The sequence below is a fragment of the Dasypus novemcinctus genome, chromosome 1, assembly GCF_030445035.2.
Source record: "Dasypus novemcinctus isolate mDasNov1 chromosome 1, mDasNov1.1.hap2, whole genome shotgun sequence".
In the NCBI taxonomy this organism is placed as follows: Eukaryota; Metazoa; Chordata; class Mammalia; order Cingulata; family Dasypodidae; genus Dasypus; species Dasypus novemcinctus.
Window position 1 is genome coordinate 165,576,857 of NC_080673.1, and position 21,956 is coordinate 165,598,812.

At 39.0% G+C, this 21,956-nt stretch overlaps 1 protein-coding gene across 1 annotated transcript in view; it reads right to left on the bottom strand.

Annotated features, from left to right (window-relative positions):
* The window catches only part of NSUN7 (NOP2/Sun RNA methyltransferase family member 7), a 109,624-nt gene that overhangs the window by 80,198 nt on the left and 7,470 nt on the right, over positions 1 to 21,956 (bottom strand). The window contains exons 3-4 of the mRNA XM_058299459.2: positions 12,486 to 12,544; positions 11,971 to 12,101 (exon numbers count right to left, since the gene is read on the bottom strand). Coding sequence (XP_058155442.1) covers positions 11,971 to 12,101; positions 12,486 to 12,544 — 190 coding nt within the window. The remainder of the gene's footprint in view (positions 1 to 11,970; positions 12,102 to 12,485; positions 12,545 to 21,956) is intronic.

A 21,956-nucleotide genomic window follows, 5' to 3' on the forward strand; every position in this document is an offset into this window, starting at 1 on the left:
CTTCTTTGAATTACTGGTAGAGTTCATCTGTGAAGCCATCTGGTCCTGGACTTTTCATTTGGGGGAAGTTTTTGATGACTGTTTCCATCTCTTGTGATTAGCTTGTTGAGGTCCATTTCTTCTGCGGTCAGTATAGGTTGTTCATGTGTTTCAAGGAAATTGTCCATTTTGTCAATGTTGTCTAGTTTTTTGGCATATGATTGTTCATAGTATCCTACATGATTTATGATTTCATTTATTTGCCTCTTTTCTCTTTTTTTTCCTTTAGTCTAGCTAAGGGTTTGTATTTTTGTTGATCTTCTTGAAGAACCGACTGTGGCAGTTTGAGATTATTTATGAATCCCAAAAAGAGAGATTATGTTTACAAACTGGTCTGTTCCTCTGGGTATGATATCCTTTGATTGTATTAGATTCAGCTGAGATGTCTTTGATTAAATTATGCTAAGATCAGGAGTTTGATTTAACCATGTCAGTAGGGTGTAACTCATTTTAAGTCTCCACTCCTTTGGTAGGCTATATAAATGGACACTCACTCAAGAAAACACACGGAAGAAGATAAATGAGAAAAGAGAAAGAACAGCACAGAAGCTCTGAGAGACGTGCCCTATGCCAGACCACAGCTGGGATCAGAAGCTGGGCCCGTGGAGACTTAAGAGGCTGTATAAATGGACACTCACTCAGGAAAACACACATGAGAAAAGAGAAAGAACAGCAGAAAAGCTCTGAGAGACAAGCCCTATACCAGACCACAGCTGAGATCAGAAGAAGCTGGGCCCATGGAGACTTAAGAGGAAGAAGAAAGGAGAGACCAGGAGAGATTGCCTGCCTTCTTGCTTCAATGCATGGCAACTGACTTCGGTGAGAAAAGCAATCTTGAGTTGAACTCTTTAGGGCTTATATTTTTTTTTATCTCTCTTGCCAGTCTGTGCCTTTTTATTGTAGAGTTCAATCCATTAACATTCAATGTCATTATTTGAAAGGCTTTACTTACTTTGTTCATTTTATCTTTTGGCTTTCCAAGCCTTTCTCTCATGTCTTTTCCTTTCAGGCTGCAGCACTCCCTTTAGTATTTCTTTGAAGACTGGTCTTATGGTGAAAAACTCTCTCAGTTTCTGTTATCTGTGAAAACTTTAAACTCACCCTCATTTTTGAAGGACAGGTTTGCTAGATAAAGAATATTTGGCTGGCAGTTTTTTTCTTTCAGTATCTTAAATATATCATACCACTGTCTACTCACCTCCATGGTTTCTGACGAGAAATAGGTACTTAGCTTTATTGAGTATCCTTTGTATGTGATGAACTGCTTTTCTCTTGCTGCTTTCAGAATTCTCTATCTTTGGCATTTGACATTCTGAATAGCATGTGTTTCAGAGTATGTCTATTCAGATTTATTCTGTTTGGAGTACGCCGACCTTCTTGGATATTGATATTTATGTCTTTCAGAAGGGTTGGGAAATTTTCAGCCACAATGTCCTCAAATATTCTTTCCACCCCTTTTCTCTTATCCTTCCTAGACACCCATAAGGAGTAGGTTTGTGTGTTTCATGCTATCATTCAATTCCCTGAAACCCTGTTAATTTTTTTCGATTCTTGTCTCTGTTCTTCTGTCTTTTCAAATTCAGATTCTCTGTCCTCTAATTTGTTTATCTGTTCTTCTGCCATTTCAAATCTGCTGTCATAAGCCTCTAATGTATTTCTCTTTTTTTCTAATGTATTTCTAATCTCATCCATTCTGTCTTTCATTCTCATAAGATGTATTTTTCCTTACAAGCTTTCAAATTTTTCTTTATGTCCAACCAGTGTCATCTTAATATCCTTTATCTCTCTTTTTAAAAAAGATTTATTTTATTTATTTCTCTCCCCTTCCCCCCTCGCCCGCCCCAGTTGTCTGTTCTCCGTGTCCATTTGCTGCGTATTCTTTTTTGTCTGCTTCTGTTGTTGTCAGCAGCATGGGAATCTGTGTTTCTTTATGTTGCATCATCTTGCTGCGTCAACTCTCCATGTATGCAGCACCATTCTTGGGCAGGCTGCAATTTCTTTCACACTGGGCAGCTCTCCTTATGGGGCGCACTCCTTGCACATGGGGCTCCCCTACGCGGGGGACACCCCTGCGTGGCACGGCACTCCTTGCGCGCATCAGCACTGCGCATGGGCCAGCTCCACACGGGTCAAGGAGGCCTGGCATTTGAACCACGGACCTCCCATGTGGTAGATGGAAGCCCTAACCACTGGGCCAAGTCCACTTCCCTCCTTTATCTCTTTAGCCATATACTCCTTCAACTCCTTGAATTGATTTAGGAGATTTGTGTGAACTAAACTGATTAGTTGTTTTAAATCCTCTGTCTTATTAGGATTTTTAATTTGTTCCTTTGGCTGGGCCATATCTTCATCTTATCATGTAACTCACAGTTTTCATTTCAGCCTCTTCATCTATCTATCCCCACTCCCTGCTGGATGATGCATGCGTCATTTTCCTGGTCTGCAGATCTCCAAAGCAGCTCCTTTCAAAAGCTGCCTTTCCTCCACTGTTTTTGTAAGGAGAAGTAAGCCCAGCCTACCTACTCTGATGCCATCTTCCCAGAACCCCCTCCGCTCTTCCACCTGTCTGCAGCTTTTTATTCCTTCATTTATACAGGACTTCAGTAAGAGGATTAACACCCACCCTGGGTCATGCAATCTAATCAAAGGTCTTAACTGAAGTAATTTAATGAAAAGATCTTACCTACAATAGGTTTAGATGCACATGAATGGATTAGCTTTGAGAACATATTTTCTGTGGTTCACAAAAGCTTCAAACTGCCACATAAGCAGATGAAAGCAAATTATTAAAGCAGGACTACAGAATTGCTGGTAATGTTTGAAAGTGGGCAGTGCTTCATTTATACAAGGTGCTCTGGTCCCTATAGGAATAGATTCAGATGTCTTAGTCACTGATGAAGTGTATCTCAAAATCTCCCAAACAAAATAAGAAGCATACTTAAGATGGTCCATACTGTCCATGCTGGGTTTGGGAGACAGGGAGCAGGGGAGTATAGCCTGGTTGGCTGGAAGTCCCAAAAGAGTAAATGATTGTTGAGCATAGAAAGTTGGCAACAAAAGGTCAGCTCTGAAGTGTGTAGGTGCCCAAGTATGCTAAAGAGCAGGAACTGAAAATTGGTGAATAGAAAACAGGTAAACACAGATGCAGGAAAAATCCTAAGAGAAGCAGGTTGTATTGGCAAGTTAAGTAGAAACAGACACAACTGTGAATCTGACAATGACAGTTAAGCAGCCAAAACATTAAGCTGATAATAGAGAAGTATAAATATATAAATACATGATCTGAGATCAGGTAGCCAGAAATAAATTGATGCCACAAGAAGGAGAGAAGGTATAAGAGGAGCACAAAGACCCAGAAAAAATTCTGCCAGAGATGACCATTCTTTTATTTATCAGTTGCTATGTATTTAGGTATTTGTACACAGGAGCATTAAAATAAGCCCAAAATATGGATTTTTAAAATTTTCTCCATGAGTATAACCTTATCAGTCTACCTAGGGAAAAAGAAAAAAAAAAAAAAAAACTTCAGAGAAGAAAGACAGTTTCTAGTTAGCAATCTGCAGTTTTTCTGACTCCCAAGAATGATTCATGGAAGAGGACGAGATGTAACAAGTGGGTCAGCATCCAGAAATAAAGTTATTTTTATAGTAAAAGCTTCAAATTCTTCTGGAAGAATTTGCTACTAACTAAATCATAACAACAAAAAATACCTAGACTCAGGAGAAACCAGCAAGATGGTGACAGAGTAAGGAGCTCCTAGAGTCAGCTCCTGCTACAGGGCAGTTAGCAAACACCCAGAGCTCTCTGGAGCTAGCTGAAGCACCTGTTTGGGGGCTCCAGGAGGCCAGAAGAGCATCCTGCAACGTTATTGGGGGAGTGGAAGGAGGAGACTGCCCATCTGCAGAGAAGACTCATAAGTAGAGCGCTCCACTCCATGGAGACCAGTTCCCATCCTCCACTGGAGGCACAAGCAGCCTCAGTAGCTGTTCTGCGGCTGGAATTGAAAGCTCCACTTCCCTAAAACGGGAGAGGAAGAGATGGTTGGGCACCAATTTCAGTTACTGATGAGGAAATTCAGCGGGCTACAGTATAATACTGAGAACAGCTAAAGTTTGAGCCTGTCCAAGTTGGAAAGAGGCCAGTAGCCGCCATCTTAACTCCGTGCCTGGCACGAGGGGAAGCAGGCGGACTGAAAATCCCAGTGCTGGTGGGGACCAGCTTCTTTCCATTCAGATCATATTGCAGGTCTAGCCTAGGCCCCAGGGCCACCTCCAGCAGGGAGGAAGCTGTGGGGACCTGCACCAGCCTCTCTGGAAATTACCGGCCAAGCCAAGGAGGCTGGTGATTGTCCTACTCTGGAGGCACAAGCCACCCCAGAAGGGGCTCTGTGATGGGAATTAGAAACTCCATTTCCCAGAAACAGGGGAGGAGGAGATGGTTGACTGCCGATTTCAGCTACTGATTGGAAGACTAGGCTGGCTAAGAGATAACCCTGGGAACAGCTGGGGTGAGAACCAGCCCAAGTTAGAAAGAGGCCAGTAGTCGCCATTCTGACTCCACCCCCAGCCTGAGGGGAAGCCTGGTTGACTGAAACTCTCAGTGTCCACAGGAACCAGTTTCGTTCACACATATCAGCCTGCTGCCCTAGCCTAGGCTTCAGCCCTACCTCTGGCAGGGAGGAGGCAGAGGAGCCCTGCACCAGCCTATACAGGTAACTGCAGGGAACTTTGGCTAGCACAGACTGAAAATCAGAAGTCTACAAGGGCAACTGCAGTCATCATGGACCTGTACTGCATAGATTGCTACCCACACCTGCAGCTCCATCCCTGCCCCAGGTAGGGGAGAAAGGGATGAGAACCTCCATCAATCTCTCTGGGCAACTACAGTCTAGGCCTGCATGTGGATTATTCCACATAGCTGTGACTCTGTCCCTACCCCTGGCAAAGGAGAAAGTTAGAAGAAGCTTCACTGGTCCGTGGTGCAATGAGGGCAGCTTGAGCCTCCACAGTTTATAGCACCAACTACATGCTTGGCTCCTACTGCATAACCAGCAAGGGAGAAATGATAGGAAGCCCTAAACTAGAGAGAAAAACTGCGTCCAGAAAAAATACTCTAGTAAGCCAGATGCGAGGACACCAGCCAAAAATTACAATCCAAAACAAGAAATAGGAAGCTATGGCCCAGTTAAAGGAACAAGAGAAGCCTCCACATGTCATAAAGGAGTTGAGACAACTAATCATAGATGTTCAAACAAATCTCCTTAATAAATTCAATGAGATGGCTAAAGAGATTGAGGATATTAAAAAGACACTGGATGAGCACAAAGAAGAATTTGAAAACATACATAGAAAAATAGCAGATCTTATGGGAATGAAAGGTGCAATCAATGAAATTTAAAAAACATTGGAATCATATAACAGCAGATTTGAAGAAACATAAGAAAAGATTGGTGAGGTTGAAGAAATGGCTTCTGAAACTGAACATACAAAAGAACAGATGAAGAAAAGAATGGAAAAAAATTGAACAAGGTCTCAGGGAACTAAATGACAGCAAAAGGCATGCAAACATACGTGTCATGGGTGTCCCTGAAGGAGAAGAGAAGGGAAAAGGGGCAGAAGGTATATTTAAAGAAACAATGGTAAAAAATTTCCCAACCCTACTGAAGGACATAGATATCTCTGTCCAAGAAGCACAATGTACTCCCATCCGAAAAAATCCAAACAGACCAACTCCAAGACACATGCTCATCAGAATGTCAAAGGCCAAAGACAAAGAGAGAATTCTGAGAGTAGCAAGAGAAAAGCAATTCATAACATATGTGATATTCAATAAGACTAAGTGCTGATTTCTCACCAGAAACCATGGAGGCAAGACGACAGTGATCTGATACAGTTAAGATACTACAAGAGAATAACTTCCAGCCAAGAATCTTATATCCAGCAAGACTGTCTTTAGAAATGAGGGTGAAATTTGAATATTCACAGATAAACAGAAAGTGAGAGAATTTCCAAGCAAGAGACCAGATTTTCAGGAAATACTAAAGGGTGTGCTAGAGCCTGAAAAGAAAAGACAGGAGAGAGGGGCCTGGAAGAGAGTCTAGAAAGGAAGATTATATCAATAAAAGTAACTAAAAGTATCAAAAGAATGGTGAAAATAAAATAGGACAGATAAAACTCAAATAGTCAGGAATAAACTTAACCAATTATGTAAAGCACTTGTATTCAGAAAACTGCAACTCCATGTTAAAACAAATCAAAAAAGCCCTAAATAACTGGAATAACATTCCATGCTCATGGATCGGAAGACTAAATATCACTAAGATGTCAATTCTACTCAAATTGATATACAGATTTAATGCAATCCTGATAAAAATAACACCAGCATTAAAGAAAAAATGGAAAACACTATCATTAAATTTATTTGGAAGGGTAAGGAGTCCTGAATAGCCAGAAGTATCATAAAAAGGAAAAGTGAACCCTCATCTCCAGACTTTAAATCATAATACCTACCTATAGTGTACATAGGTATTGGCCTAAAGACAGACACAATAGACCAATGGAACCAAATTTATGGCTCAGAAACAGACCCTCACAGGTATGGTCAAGTGATTTTTGACCAGCCTGTCGAACTCACACAGCTTGGGAAGAACAAATGCATTCAACAAATGGTGCTGAAAGAATTGGAAATCTATAGCTAAAAGAAGGAAAGAGGACCCCTATCTCAAACCTTATCCAAAAACTAACTCAAAATGGATCAAAAAAACTAAAAATAAATGCAAGAACCATAAAACTTCTAGAAGAAATTATTGGAAAATATCTTCAAGACTTAGTGGTAGGTGGTGGATTCTTAAAGGAGGTAAGAGAAGGACTGAGTGGACTACTGATGTTTAATGTATGTAGAAGTTTTAATTAGCTTTATTGTAAGATTGTGGAAATGTATAGAGTGGATGGTACCACACAATGAGTAACAGCTAGTTTATAAATGGGGATGTGACTGAAAATGGTAGTCTAGTTAAGTAAATGCCAATTGACAGAATGCTTGAGAATAATCTAGGAACTGGATAGCACAGTAAACCAAGAGGTGGGTAAGAATTGTGGCTGATGGTACAGATGCAAGAGTGTCCTTTGCTAGCTAGAACAAATGTATATCACTACTGCAGGGTGTTGGGAATGTGGAGAAGCATGGGAAAAATACAGTTAGAGTGACCTATAGACTGTGGTTAGTAGTAATAATTTAATATTCTTGCATCAACGCAAAAGATGTCCTATGTTGATACTGAGGCAGTATGGAAAATGTGAGCCAAATGTACACTATGGACATGGCAATAATCAGATGACATTATTTTATCTGCAGCAAATGACACATTGCATTGTGGTATGTTGATGGAGGGGTGTTGTTTGGGAATTCTGCACACGTGCATGGTTGTTTTATAAATTTACAACTTCTGTCATAAAAAATATATTTAAAAAATAATAATAGGGTACGTTGGGGGAAAACACACCAAAAGAATTACGATTAGTAGTAAGATTTTGACAATGTTCTTTCATAGTTTGTAACAAACGTCTCATGACAATGCAAGGTGTTGGTGGAGGGTTGATGTATGGGATCCCTGTATGATGTTATGTATGTTTGCTTTGTAAGTTCACAATTTTTACCATACACTTAATTGTTTATATATGTTCATATATAAACGATATAAAGATAATAATTGGATTGGTTAGGGGAAAAATACTTTTGTTTAGTAGTAATATTTTGACAATGCTCTTTAATCATTAGTTAAAAAGGTTTAAAAACAATGCAAGTTATTGGTGGTAGGGTGAGATGTTATATATGTTTGATATTATATATGTTTGTTTTGTAAGTTCACAACTATTATACATTTATTGTTTATGTATGTTTGAGTGATATATTTCAATAAATGAAAAAAAATGTAAAAAAAAAACACCTAGACTTATTTCTGGAATTTACCCAGGTGTAGGACAAAAGATAGAATGAGATCAGGAAGACTTGTATACCATCAGATGGTAAAGAGACTTCAAGGTGGCCCTTTTGGACAGAACAGTGGCAATACAACACAGTAAAAAGCAATATGTTAATCAAGGGTAATGAGTTCCTTTAGAGATCTTTAAATAGTGATAACATATCTACTGACTTCATACAATGTTGCCTGTTTATTATAATTCCAAAGGTAGTTATGTGGCTGCTGGTGCAAATGTCAATTATGATTGGGAAAGTAGTAATTATTTCCTAGGTTTCCAATTAAAGGGTGGAAACTAAGAAAAAAAAATTACCCACTAAGAATGAAACAAGTGCTTATGCTGCAGGTACCTACACTATAAGGGTTACATTCAGGTTATAAAACAGTAGTTAATGTTGGAAAGGTACTTCCTAATGTCGTGAAAAATAAAATGTCTTGGAAGTATTTGGGTCAGGAATGGAGACTATGGTATTATCAAAATTATTCATTCTCAAAAGATCCTTGCCCAAGTAGGACATACCCTTTGATTTCTTTAGGTATCTTCATTTTTACCATATAATAGAAATTAGTCTACTTTTAAAAAGCAAGAAATAAGCATGTGAAAGCTATAACTCTGTCTCCATCTATTTCCAGAAGTTCATAAAGATGATAAATTTGACATATAAGTAGCAGAAAATTGGTGAACAGTTTTAGATAAGACGTTTTTAAACAAAGTTTTAGTGAAAGTTCTATTCAATTCATTTTTAAGTCCCCCCTCCCTCAGTTTCTTTACTGAAAATGAGCTGCTACTCTCTAGATATGCTTAACTGCAGAGGCCAAAAGTCCTAAGGAAAAAAACTTTTGTTTTACTTAATATACAGTATAAACCAAAAAGCACAATGGTCAGAAGCATAGGCTCTGTTTGAATCCTGGCACTGGCTGTGTTAGATTCATTTGGCCAAATTATTTAACTTCTGTAGTCGTCTTTTTTTTTTCATCTACACATCTATAAGGATGTATCCTTATAGAATTATCATAAGGATTAAATAAAATAATTCATGTAAAGTGCTTAGCAGAGAATCTAATATATAGATGTTCTATAAATGTTAATGATTATTATGACTTTGGCTTTCAAATCTATTCTTACTACCCATGTATCAAAAAACCCTGAAATTTAATTTAATATAATTAAACTGGCAAAAAAAGAAGTTAAAATATTTAAGTATATATTTGAATAGCAAATCATGTTTTCAAATGGAACAAATATTGTATGTAACATCAAATTATACTTAATAGGGAAGCGGACTTGGCCCAATGGATAGGGTGTCCGCCTACAACATGGGAGGTCCGCGGTTCAAACCCTGGGCCTCCTTGACCTGTGTGGAGCTAGCCCATGCACAGTGCTGATGTGCGCAAGGAGTGCCATGCCACCCAGTGGTGTCCCCTGCGTAGGGGAACCCCACGTGCAAGGAGTACACCCTGTAAGGAGAGCCGTCCAGCCCGAAAGAAAGTGCAGCCTGCCCAAGAATGGCACCGCACACACGGAGAGCTGACGGAGCAAGATGACGCAACAAAAAGAAACACAGATTTCCAGTGCCACTAATAAGGATAGAAGCAGTCACAGAAGAAATGCAGCAAATGGACATAGAGAGCAGACAACTGGGGGGGGTGGGCCGAGAAAGTAATAAAAAATAAATCTTTGAAAAAAAAATTGTACCTAATACATCCTATTCCAAGAAACGTCACATCTATAAATAAAGCCAAAAAGAATTATTCCTAGTGTTTCCATTTATAGTAGAAACCTACTAGTTTGTCTTCTAAGCAGCCCTCCCCTTCTGGGAATAGAACTCCCCTCTCTTCAGGAAGAGCAAATGCTCCTTTGCTCCTTCCACCCATCCATATAGTTAGTTCCCAGTTGATTGGACAAGGGGTTGGCACAAGTGAATTTTTGGATGTGGCCCAAGTCAAGCAAGTCAAACAAGTAGTGTTTAACACTGTAAGAGAATAAAGTTCCTCATTTGTTTGCAGCCAAGTTTCCCACTCTGGTAACAAAGAGAAAAAAGACTGACACCAAAGCACAAAGAGAAAGAGACAAGAGTTGAAGAGCAACTAGATGATGGGTTCAAGGTAGTAGAAGCACAGCTGCATTGCTGCCCTTCCTGAAGTCTCAATGTTTGTTCACTTCAACTTCTTGCAGTCTCATGTTCAATTCTTCCACAAGATACCTAATAATAAAATATCCTTTTTGCTTAATCTAATTTGATTTGGGGTCTCTGTCAGGAGCAAAAAGAATCCTAATATACCATTTTCCCTCAATTTATTTTTTTAAAGAAATGGGTTTTATTTACTCCTCTACAGCTTCAAAGTTTTCAGAAATTTTACCTAACAATGAACAAAATTTCTCAGGTTTTTGGTTGCTATTTTAATGTCTAGCTCATCAGAAATGTGCCTCTCTTTAAATATAATTGAATATTTTCTTAAAGCCAAGAAATAATCTTCAGTGAACTTGAATATCCCATAAAAATATAAAACAGACATCAATATTAACAATGTTGCCTCCTACTATTCACTAGGTAACACTCTTCCCACAGATTTTATTTTTTTATATTGTGTTTTCTATTACAGTTCGGCAACATCATAACAAGAGCCATAACAACAGTAGCACAACATTTTTGACCGTTTATTGTGTGTCTGGCTCCAAGCTAAGCATTTTACATGCATTAGTTTAATTAGATCTCCCAAATACACTTTGAGATACTTATTATTATCCTTATATAAGCTTCCCCTAGTATCTAAATTTAAAAACATGTTACTTTCCTCTTAGCCAAGTAGAAAACAATTGTTTTTCATTTGGTGAAATATTGGGTTTTTATCTACTGTTGAAATTTTCTCATTTGATATATGGTAGATTTTTTAAGAGCTGTTAGTAAAGTTAAGTAAATAAATAATAGCTGTTCCAATTGAAGTTTAATTTAGGTATAAGCAAAATTAGGACTTTTTCATGATTTTATACATGCCTACAAATTGAATCTTGCTGTTCAAGCTTTCAAAAACAACTTGATTTTTTTCTTTTTTTTAATTAGAGAAATTATAGGCTTACAGAGAAATCATGCATAAAATACAAGATTCCCATATACAACCCTATTATTAACACCTTGCAGAACATTTGTTACAATTGACAACAACACACAGTAAATGGTTTAACTTAGGGTTCACTGTGTAGTGCAGTTCTATGGATTAAAAAAATATATATTCTACGGGAAGCAGATTTGGCTCAACTGATAGAGCATCTGCCTACCATATGGGAGGTCCAGGGTTCAAATTCAGAACCTCCTGATCTGTGTGGTGAGCTGGCCCGTGTGCAGTACTGATGCGCAGAAGGAGTGCCATGCCACACAGGGGTGTCCACCGCATAGGAGAGCCCCGCTAACAAGGAGTGTATCCCATAAGGAGAGCCGCTTACCATTTATCAACCTAACAAAACATAATTTTAAACAGGACATTTAACCTGCACAAAATCATTTGTAAAGGAACTCAAGATATCTATGAATTTTTGTCCTTTTTCCTTGCAATTTTTTAAAACTTATTTATTGTAAAGCTTACAATAAATCTTTAGATTACGTAAATGCTACATAAAAAGTATAGGGGACTCCCACATACCCCACTCCCTCTCCACTTCCCTACACCAACAACATCCCTCATTAGTGTGGTATACTTGCTACAACTGATGAACACACATTGAAGCACTATCACCAACCATGGATTATAGTTCACATTAGTCTACACTGTGCCCCACACCACCTTGTAAGTTATGACAAAATATATAATGACCTGTATCCATCATTGCAACGTCATGCAGGACAATTCCTCGCAAATTTTTAACATTTATCTACATATAATACTGTGCAAAATTTTATAAAAGAATATACTAGTATCAATTTCATAGAAAACATTCTTTTCACTTTCACAATTACCTAATAAGAAGGTTCTCTACTTCTTGAACTTCCGATATGGTGTCTTCGGTATCAGAAAGGAGGCGAGCTTCAAATTTTCTATCTTGGAAATCATACAGCATCACAATAATAAGGCTGTTCAAATGATCTGGCTACCAAGGGGAAACACACATAGAGAAAAGTATACAAAACAACATCTAATAGCAAACTTTTCTAATTCCACTATTTTTCATGAGGGAATAGGAATGTGACTATTTTTGCATAGTTTGGATGAATTTGGGGATAGGAAAAGTCTTTCAAAACAGGAAGAGATCCAGGAATAAACCTACCTTTCAAAAAAGACGGTTTTTAGTATGTTCGCCAAAAAGGAAAAGACAAGGGTCAGTATTAGAAATATTAGAAGCAGGGAAGAATTAAAGATGTGTTTTGAAGAGGTTTCAGCACTAAGCAAACTATTATTTAATTCTGAAGGCTTTTTAACACTTTCTAAAAACAATCATGAGACAAGTTAATTATATTTTTAAAAGTCCACTTACTATTGTAGTATTTGGGAAGATATAGCTGTCTACTAATATAGTTTCCAAAATAGCTTGATCTGCAAGACAAGGAAAATGTCTGTTACCAAAAATACCAAAGTTGAAATTTAAAACTTTGGAATCAAAATATACTTTAACAATGCCATAAAATACGTTCATTTTCACATTAAAATATATTTCAATTCTTGATAAAGACAAATTACAGTGCTATGATGAGATATTTGCAATCTTTATGAATCTGGTACCTTCAGGACCCAGACTCCACATGGAATCAAATCAAAGAAGTATCATCTGAAGAGTGAAAGTAGTAATAAAGGAACACCAACCTTTGCGTCCTTTGGAAAACATGAAAGAGGATCTTACTTATAATGTTGAGCTTCTCTTATCCTTTCTCTTAGCCTCTCTAATTCTTTCATACCCCATAACGCCCCAGAGTTTCTCATTTGCCAAAATACCTCCTAAACACTGGTTTATAGGTTTGTTTGTTTGTTTGTTTTTTGAGATACTGGGGATCTGGGGAATGAATCTGGGACCTCGTATGTGGGAAGCCAGTGCTCAACCACTAAGCTGCATTGGCTTCCCTGAGTTGTTTTTTGTTTTGTTTTGTTTTGCTTGTTGTTTTTGTTTGTTCAGAAGACACTGGGAACCAAACCCGGGACCTCTCAGGTGGGCGGTGGGTGCTCAACAGCTTGAGCCACATCTGCTCCCAAGGTTTTTAGCTCTTATAATCTGCCCACCCCTTCCTTGGAAGCTACCAGCCTATCTCACCAAGTCTTTGCCCTCTTCTTCCCTCGCTAGTCTTTTGCTGCCCATTCTCCAATTCTGCCTCACAAAAGTCCAACAACTTAATTTGCAGACAGATCCTTGGGCTGGAGTGAGGGCTGGGAATTGAGAAAGGAAGAGGATGTAGACTCTTTATTTTAACCTAGTCACATACTATAATAAAGACAATTGTGTTTTATGCACGAATGAGTTCTTAAAGATTTTGCATATGTCAAAAGTGATATGTTATCTTGGATGATATCTTATGAATAAATGAAGGAAAAGACACAAGTTGGCACATAGGGTATAAGAGTGATTAAACCCAAGGATGTCTGACAAGACCAAAAAAAAAAAAAGGTGAAACATAATTTTAATAAGGAGGAAATCAATTTTTTTTTCTAAGTAGTTACCTTACTTCTTCCTCTATCACCTCTTAAAATTAGCTTTTGTCCCTTCAGTATGAACATGCTGAGATATGCTTTGATCTTACAATGATTATTCTTTCCTAGGAATAATACTGTCTAGCCCCAAGCCGCAGAAGATCTGTAGGAATTGACCTCCAGCAGTTTATTTGCATTTCTGAATATACCACTCCATTGGCACTGGGGATTGGCCTTACACTGAGCAATTGAATCTATGGTCACAGAAATTTAGAATAGGGATTTAGAAATAATAAATTAATCTAAGTAAATAAATGAACATACAGCTATAACACAATAAGCTCAGAAGTTGGGTGCATCATTAGATCTTTTTCCATATAGACTAGAAGCAAAGAAGGCAGATTTGAGAGAAAAAGAAATAAGTACATGTGCAGAGAGAAGCAGAGCCAGAGATAAGCAGAACAAGAAAGTCCTAACACCTTTCCAGTTCCCAATTTCATTCTCCTGCTGAGTCCTGGTTTAAGCTGCATGAGATTTCTACTATCTTTATAAGAAAAATTTCCTTTCTTGCTCAACCTAACTGAAGATAGCTTGCAAGCTAAGAAGTTTGATTAAAACATTCTGGCTTTATCTTTATACATCTATTTTCTCAGCACTGCTCTACTATTTTCTGCAATCCAGTTACTAAATTCAGGCATTTCTCCTGGAGCATATTATGAATTCGGTATAATACGAATTGGATATGATGTGACTAATTTGGAAATAACATTTTAAAAAACACAAAAAACTATTACACTGACAACAATGCAACCAAGTATGTGTCAAGGCAGGAGGTAGCATGGGGTGTATAAGAGGGAAAGGAAAATCTGGAGAATCAGGATTCCTTGCACAGTATTAATAATATCTTCTGGTTCCTTTGGCCCTTGTGTCAGATTCCTACCTGCCTTGCTAGCATTCTCAGCTGACATCTGCTGCTACGGAAACCATAGTTTGGTCTTACCTGATCAGAACTATGGCTTTCCTTGGCTGACTTAGTTTAACCTCTGCTCTCATTAGGCCCTCTGATATTTAGTTAAGACTTTGACGAAAGCTTCCTGTGTCTTGTTACAAACAGAAACTGAGTGAAGCCTGGGAAAGCTAAAATTCAGAGTCTGTTCAACAACATATTGTTTCACCAAGTTCTCTGACGTTATCTGCATCCATCTGGATATACAACCAGGGATACAGGTTCCCCAGTACTGGTTTGGGGCAGTCAGTGAGGAAGTTTCCCAGAAACCCAGAGTAAACCAGGGCAAGATTCTGACTTATCTAAAGGGGCACAAACATCTGTTCTTCTCCATCCCACAATTTCTCATGGCTGGGAAAAGGTGAACTCATTTTTTATTTTCACTATGTCTTATCTTTAATCTACCTGAGTACTTCAGTCAAGCCTCACTGTCCTAAGTGGAAGCATGGTAGAATATGAGTGGTTAAAGCGTGGGCTCTAGATCTAGAGTCAGACTAGAGTTTGAATTCTAGTTACTCCCCTTTCTAGCTCTATGGCAGTGGTTCTTAACAAGCAGTTTGTGAGATTGAATTGAAATTCAAAAAAACATTATTCTTGTGGGGATATATTTGTGCAGGTGTGATATATTATATAATACACAATACAGTGTGAACTTAGTAAGGGATCTGTGGTTTACCCCTGACTGGCAAAGGGGTCCATGGAAAAAAAGATTGAGAACTCCTGCTCTATAGCATTAGGCAGGTCCTTAAAATTGTCTGTGCCTAAGTTTTCCCATCTATAAAAAAAAAAATGGGTGATAACAGTACCCACCTCATAGAGTTATGTAAAGCTCTTCTTAGAGCAGTAATTGATAAATACTGAGTGTTTAATTAAATACTACTATTACTCTATTTTTTATTTATTTATTTTTATTTCTCTCCCCCCACCCCCACAGTTGTCTGCTCTCTGTGTTCATTCGCTATGTGTTCTTCTGTGTCCACCTGTATTCTTGTCAGCGGCACCGGGAATCTGTGTCTCTTTTTGTTGCATCATCTTGCTGTGTCAACTCTCCGTGTAGGCGGTAGGCTGCACTTTTTTCACGCTGGGCGGCTCTCTGTACAGAGCACATTCCTTGATGTGGGGTCCCCTAGGTGGGGGACACCCCTGTGTTGCACGGCACTCCTTGCACCCATCAGCACTATGCATGGGCCAGCTCCACAAGGGTCAGGAGGCCCTGGGTTTGAACCCTAGACCTCCCATGTGGTAGGCAGACACTCTATCCATTGAGCCAAATCTGCTTCCCACTACTACTCTATTATCTGAGTCCTCTTAAGCCCAGCATTTGATAATTTAAAGCAAAAGGAATTCCATAAATCATTTCTTTTGAGGTAAGTCTGGCTTTCAAACCTGTTGTCTTACTATAAGATTTTTCAGCTCAGAAGCCTAGTTTTTTGTTTCTTTGTTTGTTTTTGTTTTTTGGAGTTAACAGGGCTGGGGATTGAACCCAGAACCTTGTATACGAGTCCCCAGAAGCCTGGTTCTTTTGATTTGCATAGTTGTACTACAAAATTCTAATTTCTCCAGGCATATAGATGCCTACAAGCAAACTAAGACAAAGATTGTGTCCTCAGTGATGCAAACTAATAAGTTTCAAATTTGTGTGAAGGGCTTCAAGCCTTGCTTATCAAACAATGGCTGACAAAGGTAGCATTTGTATGTATAATGCAAAGAAGAATATATAATGAGTGTTTATATGAAAAAGTAGGCTAAGTGAGAAGTGATCAAAAATTGGTTTTGTTAATGACGGGTAAGTCATAGAATTACATGCTTATTGTTATTTAAGAATTAAATCTTCACTTAAATTCCTATAGGAAAAAAAATTTTTCTCCCTTCTTTGACATATACAGCATGCTTTGGTAAATTTCCCCAAGTTTAAAGGTGTATGGTTTTCATGTGATCATTTCAGCCAATGAATGCATGCCATTTTCTTCTCAGGTTTCTGTGACACCACACTCTAGCAATTGTTATACTTCACTAGCCACCTCTTTTCAGTTTTCTTTGCTACAACTACCTAGTCTGGATGACCAAAAGCACCTTTCTCTTCCCTGTCAACTCTCCCTGTTTAGAGAAAGCTTAACCAGTTCCATGGCTTTCAATGCCAACTATATAGAGACAATCTAACTTAAGGCTAAAATGTACAGGGTTCCTATTTGGAATAATGGAAATGTTTTGGTAATCAATATTGGTGATGGTAGCACAACTTTGTGAACATACTCAACAGCACTGAAATAGATATCTGAATGTGAAAAAAAAGGGGGACATTGAGATTATACAGATGGTAACAGAATACTTTTTTTTTTTTAAATCCATGGAACTACACCACATAAACAGTGAACTCTAAGTTAAACCTTGGAGTATAATTATTAGTACAACTATAATAATGTGCTATCATCCATTGTAACAAGCATTCCACACCAATACAAAGTGTTAATAATAGGGTGGTATATGGGAATCTTGTATTTTATACATGATTTTTCTGTAAACTCACAACTTCTCTAATGAGAAAAAATATATCTTCATTGCCAATCAGTCTACTGAAGTCAAGACTCCTATGTCAGACTACCTATTCAACTTTTTTCGTTTAATTTTTATTCTGGTAACATATGTACAACATAAAATTTCCCACTTTCACCACTTTCAAACATACAATTCAGTGGCATTAATTACAGTCACAATGTTGTGCTACTATCACCACCTCTATCACCAAAACTTTTCCTTTATCCCTAACAGAAACTCCATATCCATAAAGCAATAATTCTCCATTCCCCCTTGCCCCACCCCTATCCCTGGTATCCTGTAGTCTACCTTCTATCTCTATGAATTTGGACATCTAATAGTCATCTCAAAGTTAAGATGGGCAAAAAAGAATTCTTGTGCCCACCTTCCCAAATCACCCCAAAACTATTCATCCTGAAGTTTCCCACATTATATATTATCTACCTAGATATTATCCTTGATTCTTCTTTCCTCCCTCCCCTGTATCTAATGCATCAAATCCTAAAACTCCAATTTGAAAACACATGCTGAGTGTGTCCACTTCTTTCTGTTTTCATTACTACAATCTGAATCCAAGCCACTATTATCTGTCATTGGGACTACTGTGATAGCCTTCTTATTTGGTATCCCTGCCTATAATGTTTACCTTCTCATAATCCATTCCACATGGCAGCCAGACTGATATTTTTTAAATGTAATTATATGGCCATGCTAGAGTATCATGATAGAGAATCTTCCTGCTGTAAATAACTAGAAAACTGGACAAAATATATGAGGCAAAGGTTTTTGGACATTGGACAAAAAACAGCACAGAACTTGATCCCTGAGAAAACAAAAATAAATTAGATAAACCTTATAATAGCTCCATCCTTATTCCTAGAGGTACTTTCCAAACTGCTCTTCAGGGAAAGGGATCCCAAGCAGCAGTCTTACTAACTTAAGAAGGCAGAGATCAGAATTCTAGAAGGCTGAGGGCTGATGAAATTTGAGGGGCAGGATATGGCAAATAAAGTAATCAGTTGAATAAGAACTTCAGAAAACCGTATAGGGGATCTCTTTAGTCTACTGATGAATTATAAGCTGCAGGCACTTGGGGTAAAACTCCATTTGCTGGGCAAAGAAGCCAGACAGTTTCCAGGGCTCTCACAAGGCTAGATGACAAGCTAGTTCTGACAAACCAGGAGGAGAGCCCTCATTGGAAACCTAGGCCTTCCAAAGAAAACCTACAGGAAGTATGCATTAGTAGTGGGACTAAACTAGTCCTTGAGTAAAAACTACTCTAGGTTTACCCTTAAAAAGCTTAAAATGCCTAAATGATCAGATTGCTACCTACCACTTTATCACCACCTCCTACAACACTCCCCCTGGCTCACCAGAGTGCAGTCATACTGACCTTTTTTCAGTTCTATGAATGTGCAAAGCTCGTTTCCACTTAGAGGGAACAAAGGGCCTACCTGGAATGTTCTCCCCCCCAGGTCTTCACAAGGCTAACTTCTTATCATTTAGATTTATATTAAATGCCATTTCAGGGAAGCAGACTTGGCCCAATGGATAGGGCATCTGTCTACTACATGGGAGGTCCACAGTTCAAACCCCGGGCCTCCTTGACCCGTGTGGAGCTGGCCCATGCGCAGTGCTGATGCGTGCAAGGAGTGCCCTGCCACGCAGGGGTGTCCCCCGCGTAGGGGAGCCCCATGCACAAAGGGGTGTGCCCCGTAAGGAGAGTCACCCAACGCAAAAGAAAGTTCAGCCTGCCCAGGAATGGTGCCGCACACACGGAGCGCTGACACAGCAAGATGACGCAACAAAAAGAGACACAGATTCCCATGCCACTGACAACAATAGAAGTGGACAAAGAAGAACACACAGCAAATGGACACAGAGAACAGACAACTGGGGCGAGGAGTAGGGGGTAAGGGGAGAGAAATAAAATAAATCTTAAAAAAAAAAAATGCCATTTCATCAATGCCTTCATTAGAGAATCTACCAAATATTTAAGTAAAAAAAATAATAATACCAAGCTAACAAAAGCTCTTTGAGAGAACAGGGAAAGAGGCAACACCTCCACTCATGCTATAAAGCTAGCACAACCCTGATACCAAAGCCTGACAGGTAGGAAAGAAAATTATAGACCAATAATCTTCATGAACATAAACAGAGAACCAAAAAAAAAAAAATCCTAAATAAACTATTAGTAAGTCAAATCTAGCGATACATTAAAAAGACACTGTATCTAACCAAAGGTGGTTCATCCCAAGAATGCATGGTTTATTTAACACTCAGAAATCAATGTAATTTACCACAGTAATAAAAGAAAAGAAAAAAAAAGACCATGTCAACACATGGAAGAAACGCATTATCAAAGTAAACATACATTCATAGTGTTAAAAAAAAACAAACAGGAAAGCAGATATGGCTCAGGTGATAGGGTCTCTGCCACCATATGGGAGGACTCAGGTTCGATTTCTGGAACCTCCTGGTGAAAAAGAAGAGAAGGCATGCCCACACGGTGAGCCAGTGCCCGTAGTGATCCAGGGCCCCCACAAGTGAGTCAGGCAGCAAGATGATGACACAACAAAAAGAGAGATGAAGGGGAAAGTCAAAGCGAGCACAGCAGAGACCAGAAACAGAGGTGGCACAATTACAGAGACCCTCTCCACATTAGAAGTCCTCAGGATTGAATCGCTCTGCATTTTAGAGGAGAAAGATGAGAAGACAAAAAAAAGAGAAATAGATATAGAAGATCACACAGCAAATGGACACAGAGAGCAAGAAAACAGCAGGGCAAGGGTAGGGGAAAATAATAATAAATATTTTAAACAAACAAACAAAATACCTCTCAGCAAACTAGGAATAGACAGGAACATCCTCAATCTGATTTAAAAAAAAAAAAGCAAGAATAAAAAACAGCTAGTTTCATATTTAAGATCAGGAATAAGGCAAGGATGTCCATTCTCATCAATTCTAGTCAACAAGAAAAGCTCATCAAAATAACTCCAGATGGGACAGAAAGGTTGCACAAAATGTTGCATTTGGGATGTTCTCACACTTACTTCAGCTTCCACTAATCATGTTCTATATCCCTTATTATTTAGACTGACTGTGGACAAGGTAAAACTAGAAAATCTATTTTCCTTTCTCCCCTTAACACAATATAGAAGGGATATAATTTTTTTCACAAGATACTTCAGACAAAAAGAAAAAATAGGTGAAAAAAAAAGACTAACAGGGAAGCGGATTTGGCCCAATGGATAGGGCATCCGCCTACCACATGGGAAGTCCGCAGTTCAAACCCCGGGCCTCCTTGACCCATGTGGAGCTGGCCATGTGCAGCACTGATGCACGCAAGGAGTGCCGTGCCACACAGTGCGCCACCCCCCCCCTCAAATAGGGGAGCCCTACGCGCAAGGAATGCACCCCGTAAGGAGCGTCGCCCAGCGCAAAAGAAAGTCCAGCCTGCCCAAGAATGGCGCTGCACACACAGAGAGCTGACACAACAAGATGATGCGACAAAAAGAAACACAGATTCCCGGTGCCACTGAAAAGGATAGAAGTAGTCACAGAAGAATGCACAACGAGTGGACACAGAGAGCAGACAACTGGCGGGGGGTGGGGGGGAGAGGAAAAAAAAATAGACTAATACAACATCACACTATCTAATCTCATGGTAACTAGGTCTAGCCACAAAACCGACTGGTAAAATTTAAAAGCACAGGCATGGGTTCTTCTCTCCCAAAACCATACTTACCACAGCTATGTGCTCTCTCCTAGTATATTAGTTTTCTATTGCTTCCATAACCAATCACAACAAACTTATTGGTTGAAATAACACAAATTTATTTTCTTCACAAATCTGTAAGTCAGAAGTCTGAGTGGGCTCAGCTGATTCTTCTGCTCACAGGTCTCTAAGGCTGAAATCAAGGTGTTAGGCAGCCTGGGATCCCATTTGGAAGCTCTCAGAATCCATTTCCAAGTTGTTGGCAGAATTCAGTTCCTGAAAGCTCTAGGGCTGAAGTCTTCTTTTCCAGGTTGCAGCCTCTCTCAGCTCCTCAAGGCTGCGAGCATTCCTCTTCACCTTGCTCCTTCCACCTTCAAACTAGCAGTGGCACATCGAGTCCTTCTCATGCTTCAACTCTAATTTCTCCTTTGGTCACATCTCTTCTACTTCCAACCAGGAAAATTTCTCTGCTTCTAAGGGTTCTTGTGATTAGACTGGTCCCACCTGTTTAATACAGGATTGTCTCCTATTTTAAGGTCACTGATTAGTAACCTTACTCACATCTGCAAAGGCCGTTTGCCACATAATGTAATTTATTCACAAGTTCAAGAGATTAGGTTATGGACATCCTGCCTACTACACCTGACAATGATCAGATTGTTTCCTGCCCTAACTCTAGTAGTTGAGAAAGGAGCCGAAACAGTACAAATTAAGTCCAAGTCCTTTGTCAACTATTAAGAGTTCCATTTAATAGTCTGGCGACGATTTCTAGTTCATTTGCCAATCAACAAACATGAGACACCTAGCGTGGGACTGAAACTGTGGCAGGTGTTTTCAATTGCATTATCTTGTTTAACATTTAAAACAAGTCCATGAAGTATGAATGGCTCCATTTTACAAAAGCAGCAGCAGATAAGGGAATTACATGACTTGCCTAAATTCACACAACTAGTAGGTAGAAGAATATAGCCATAAAATCCCATGCTTCTTTCTACCTCACCATGTCTATGAATGATATGGACTGAACTCAGCGAATACCCGTTCCTTCCTTTCTTCCTTTCAGGATGTCT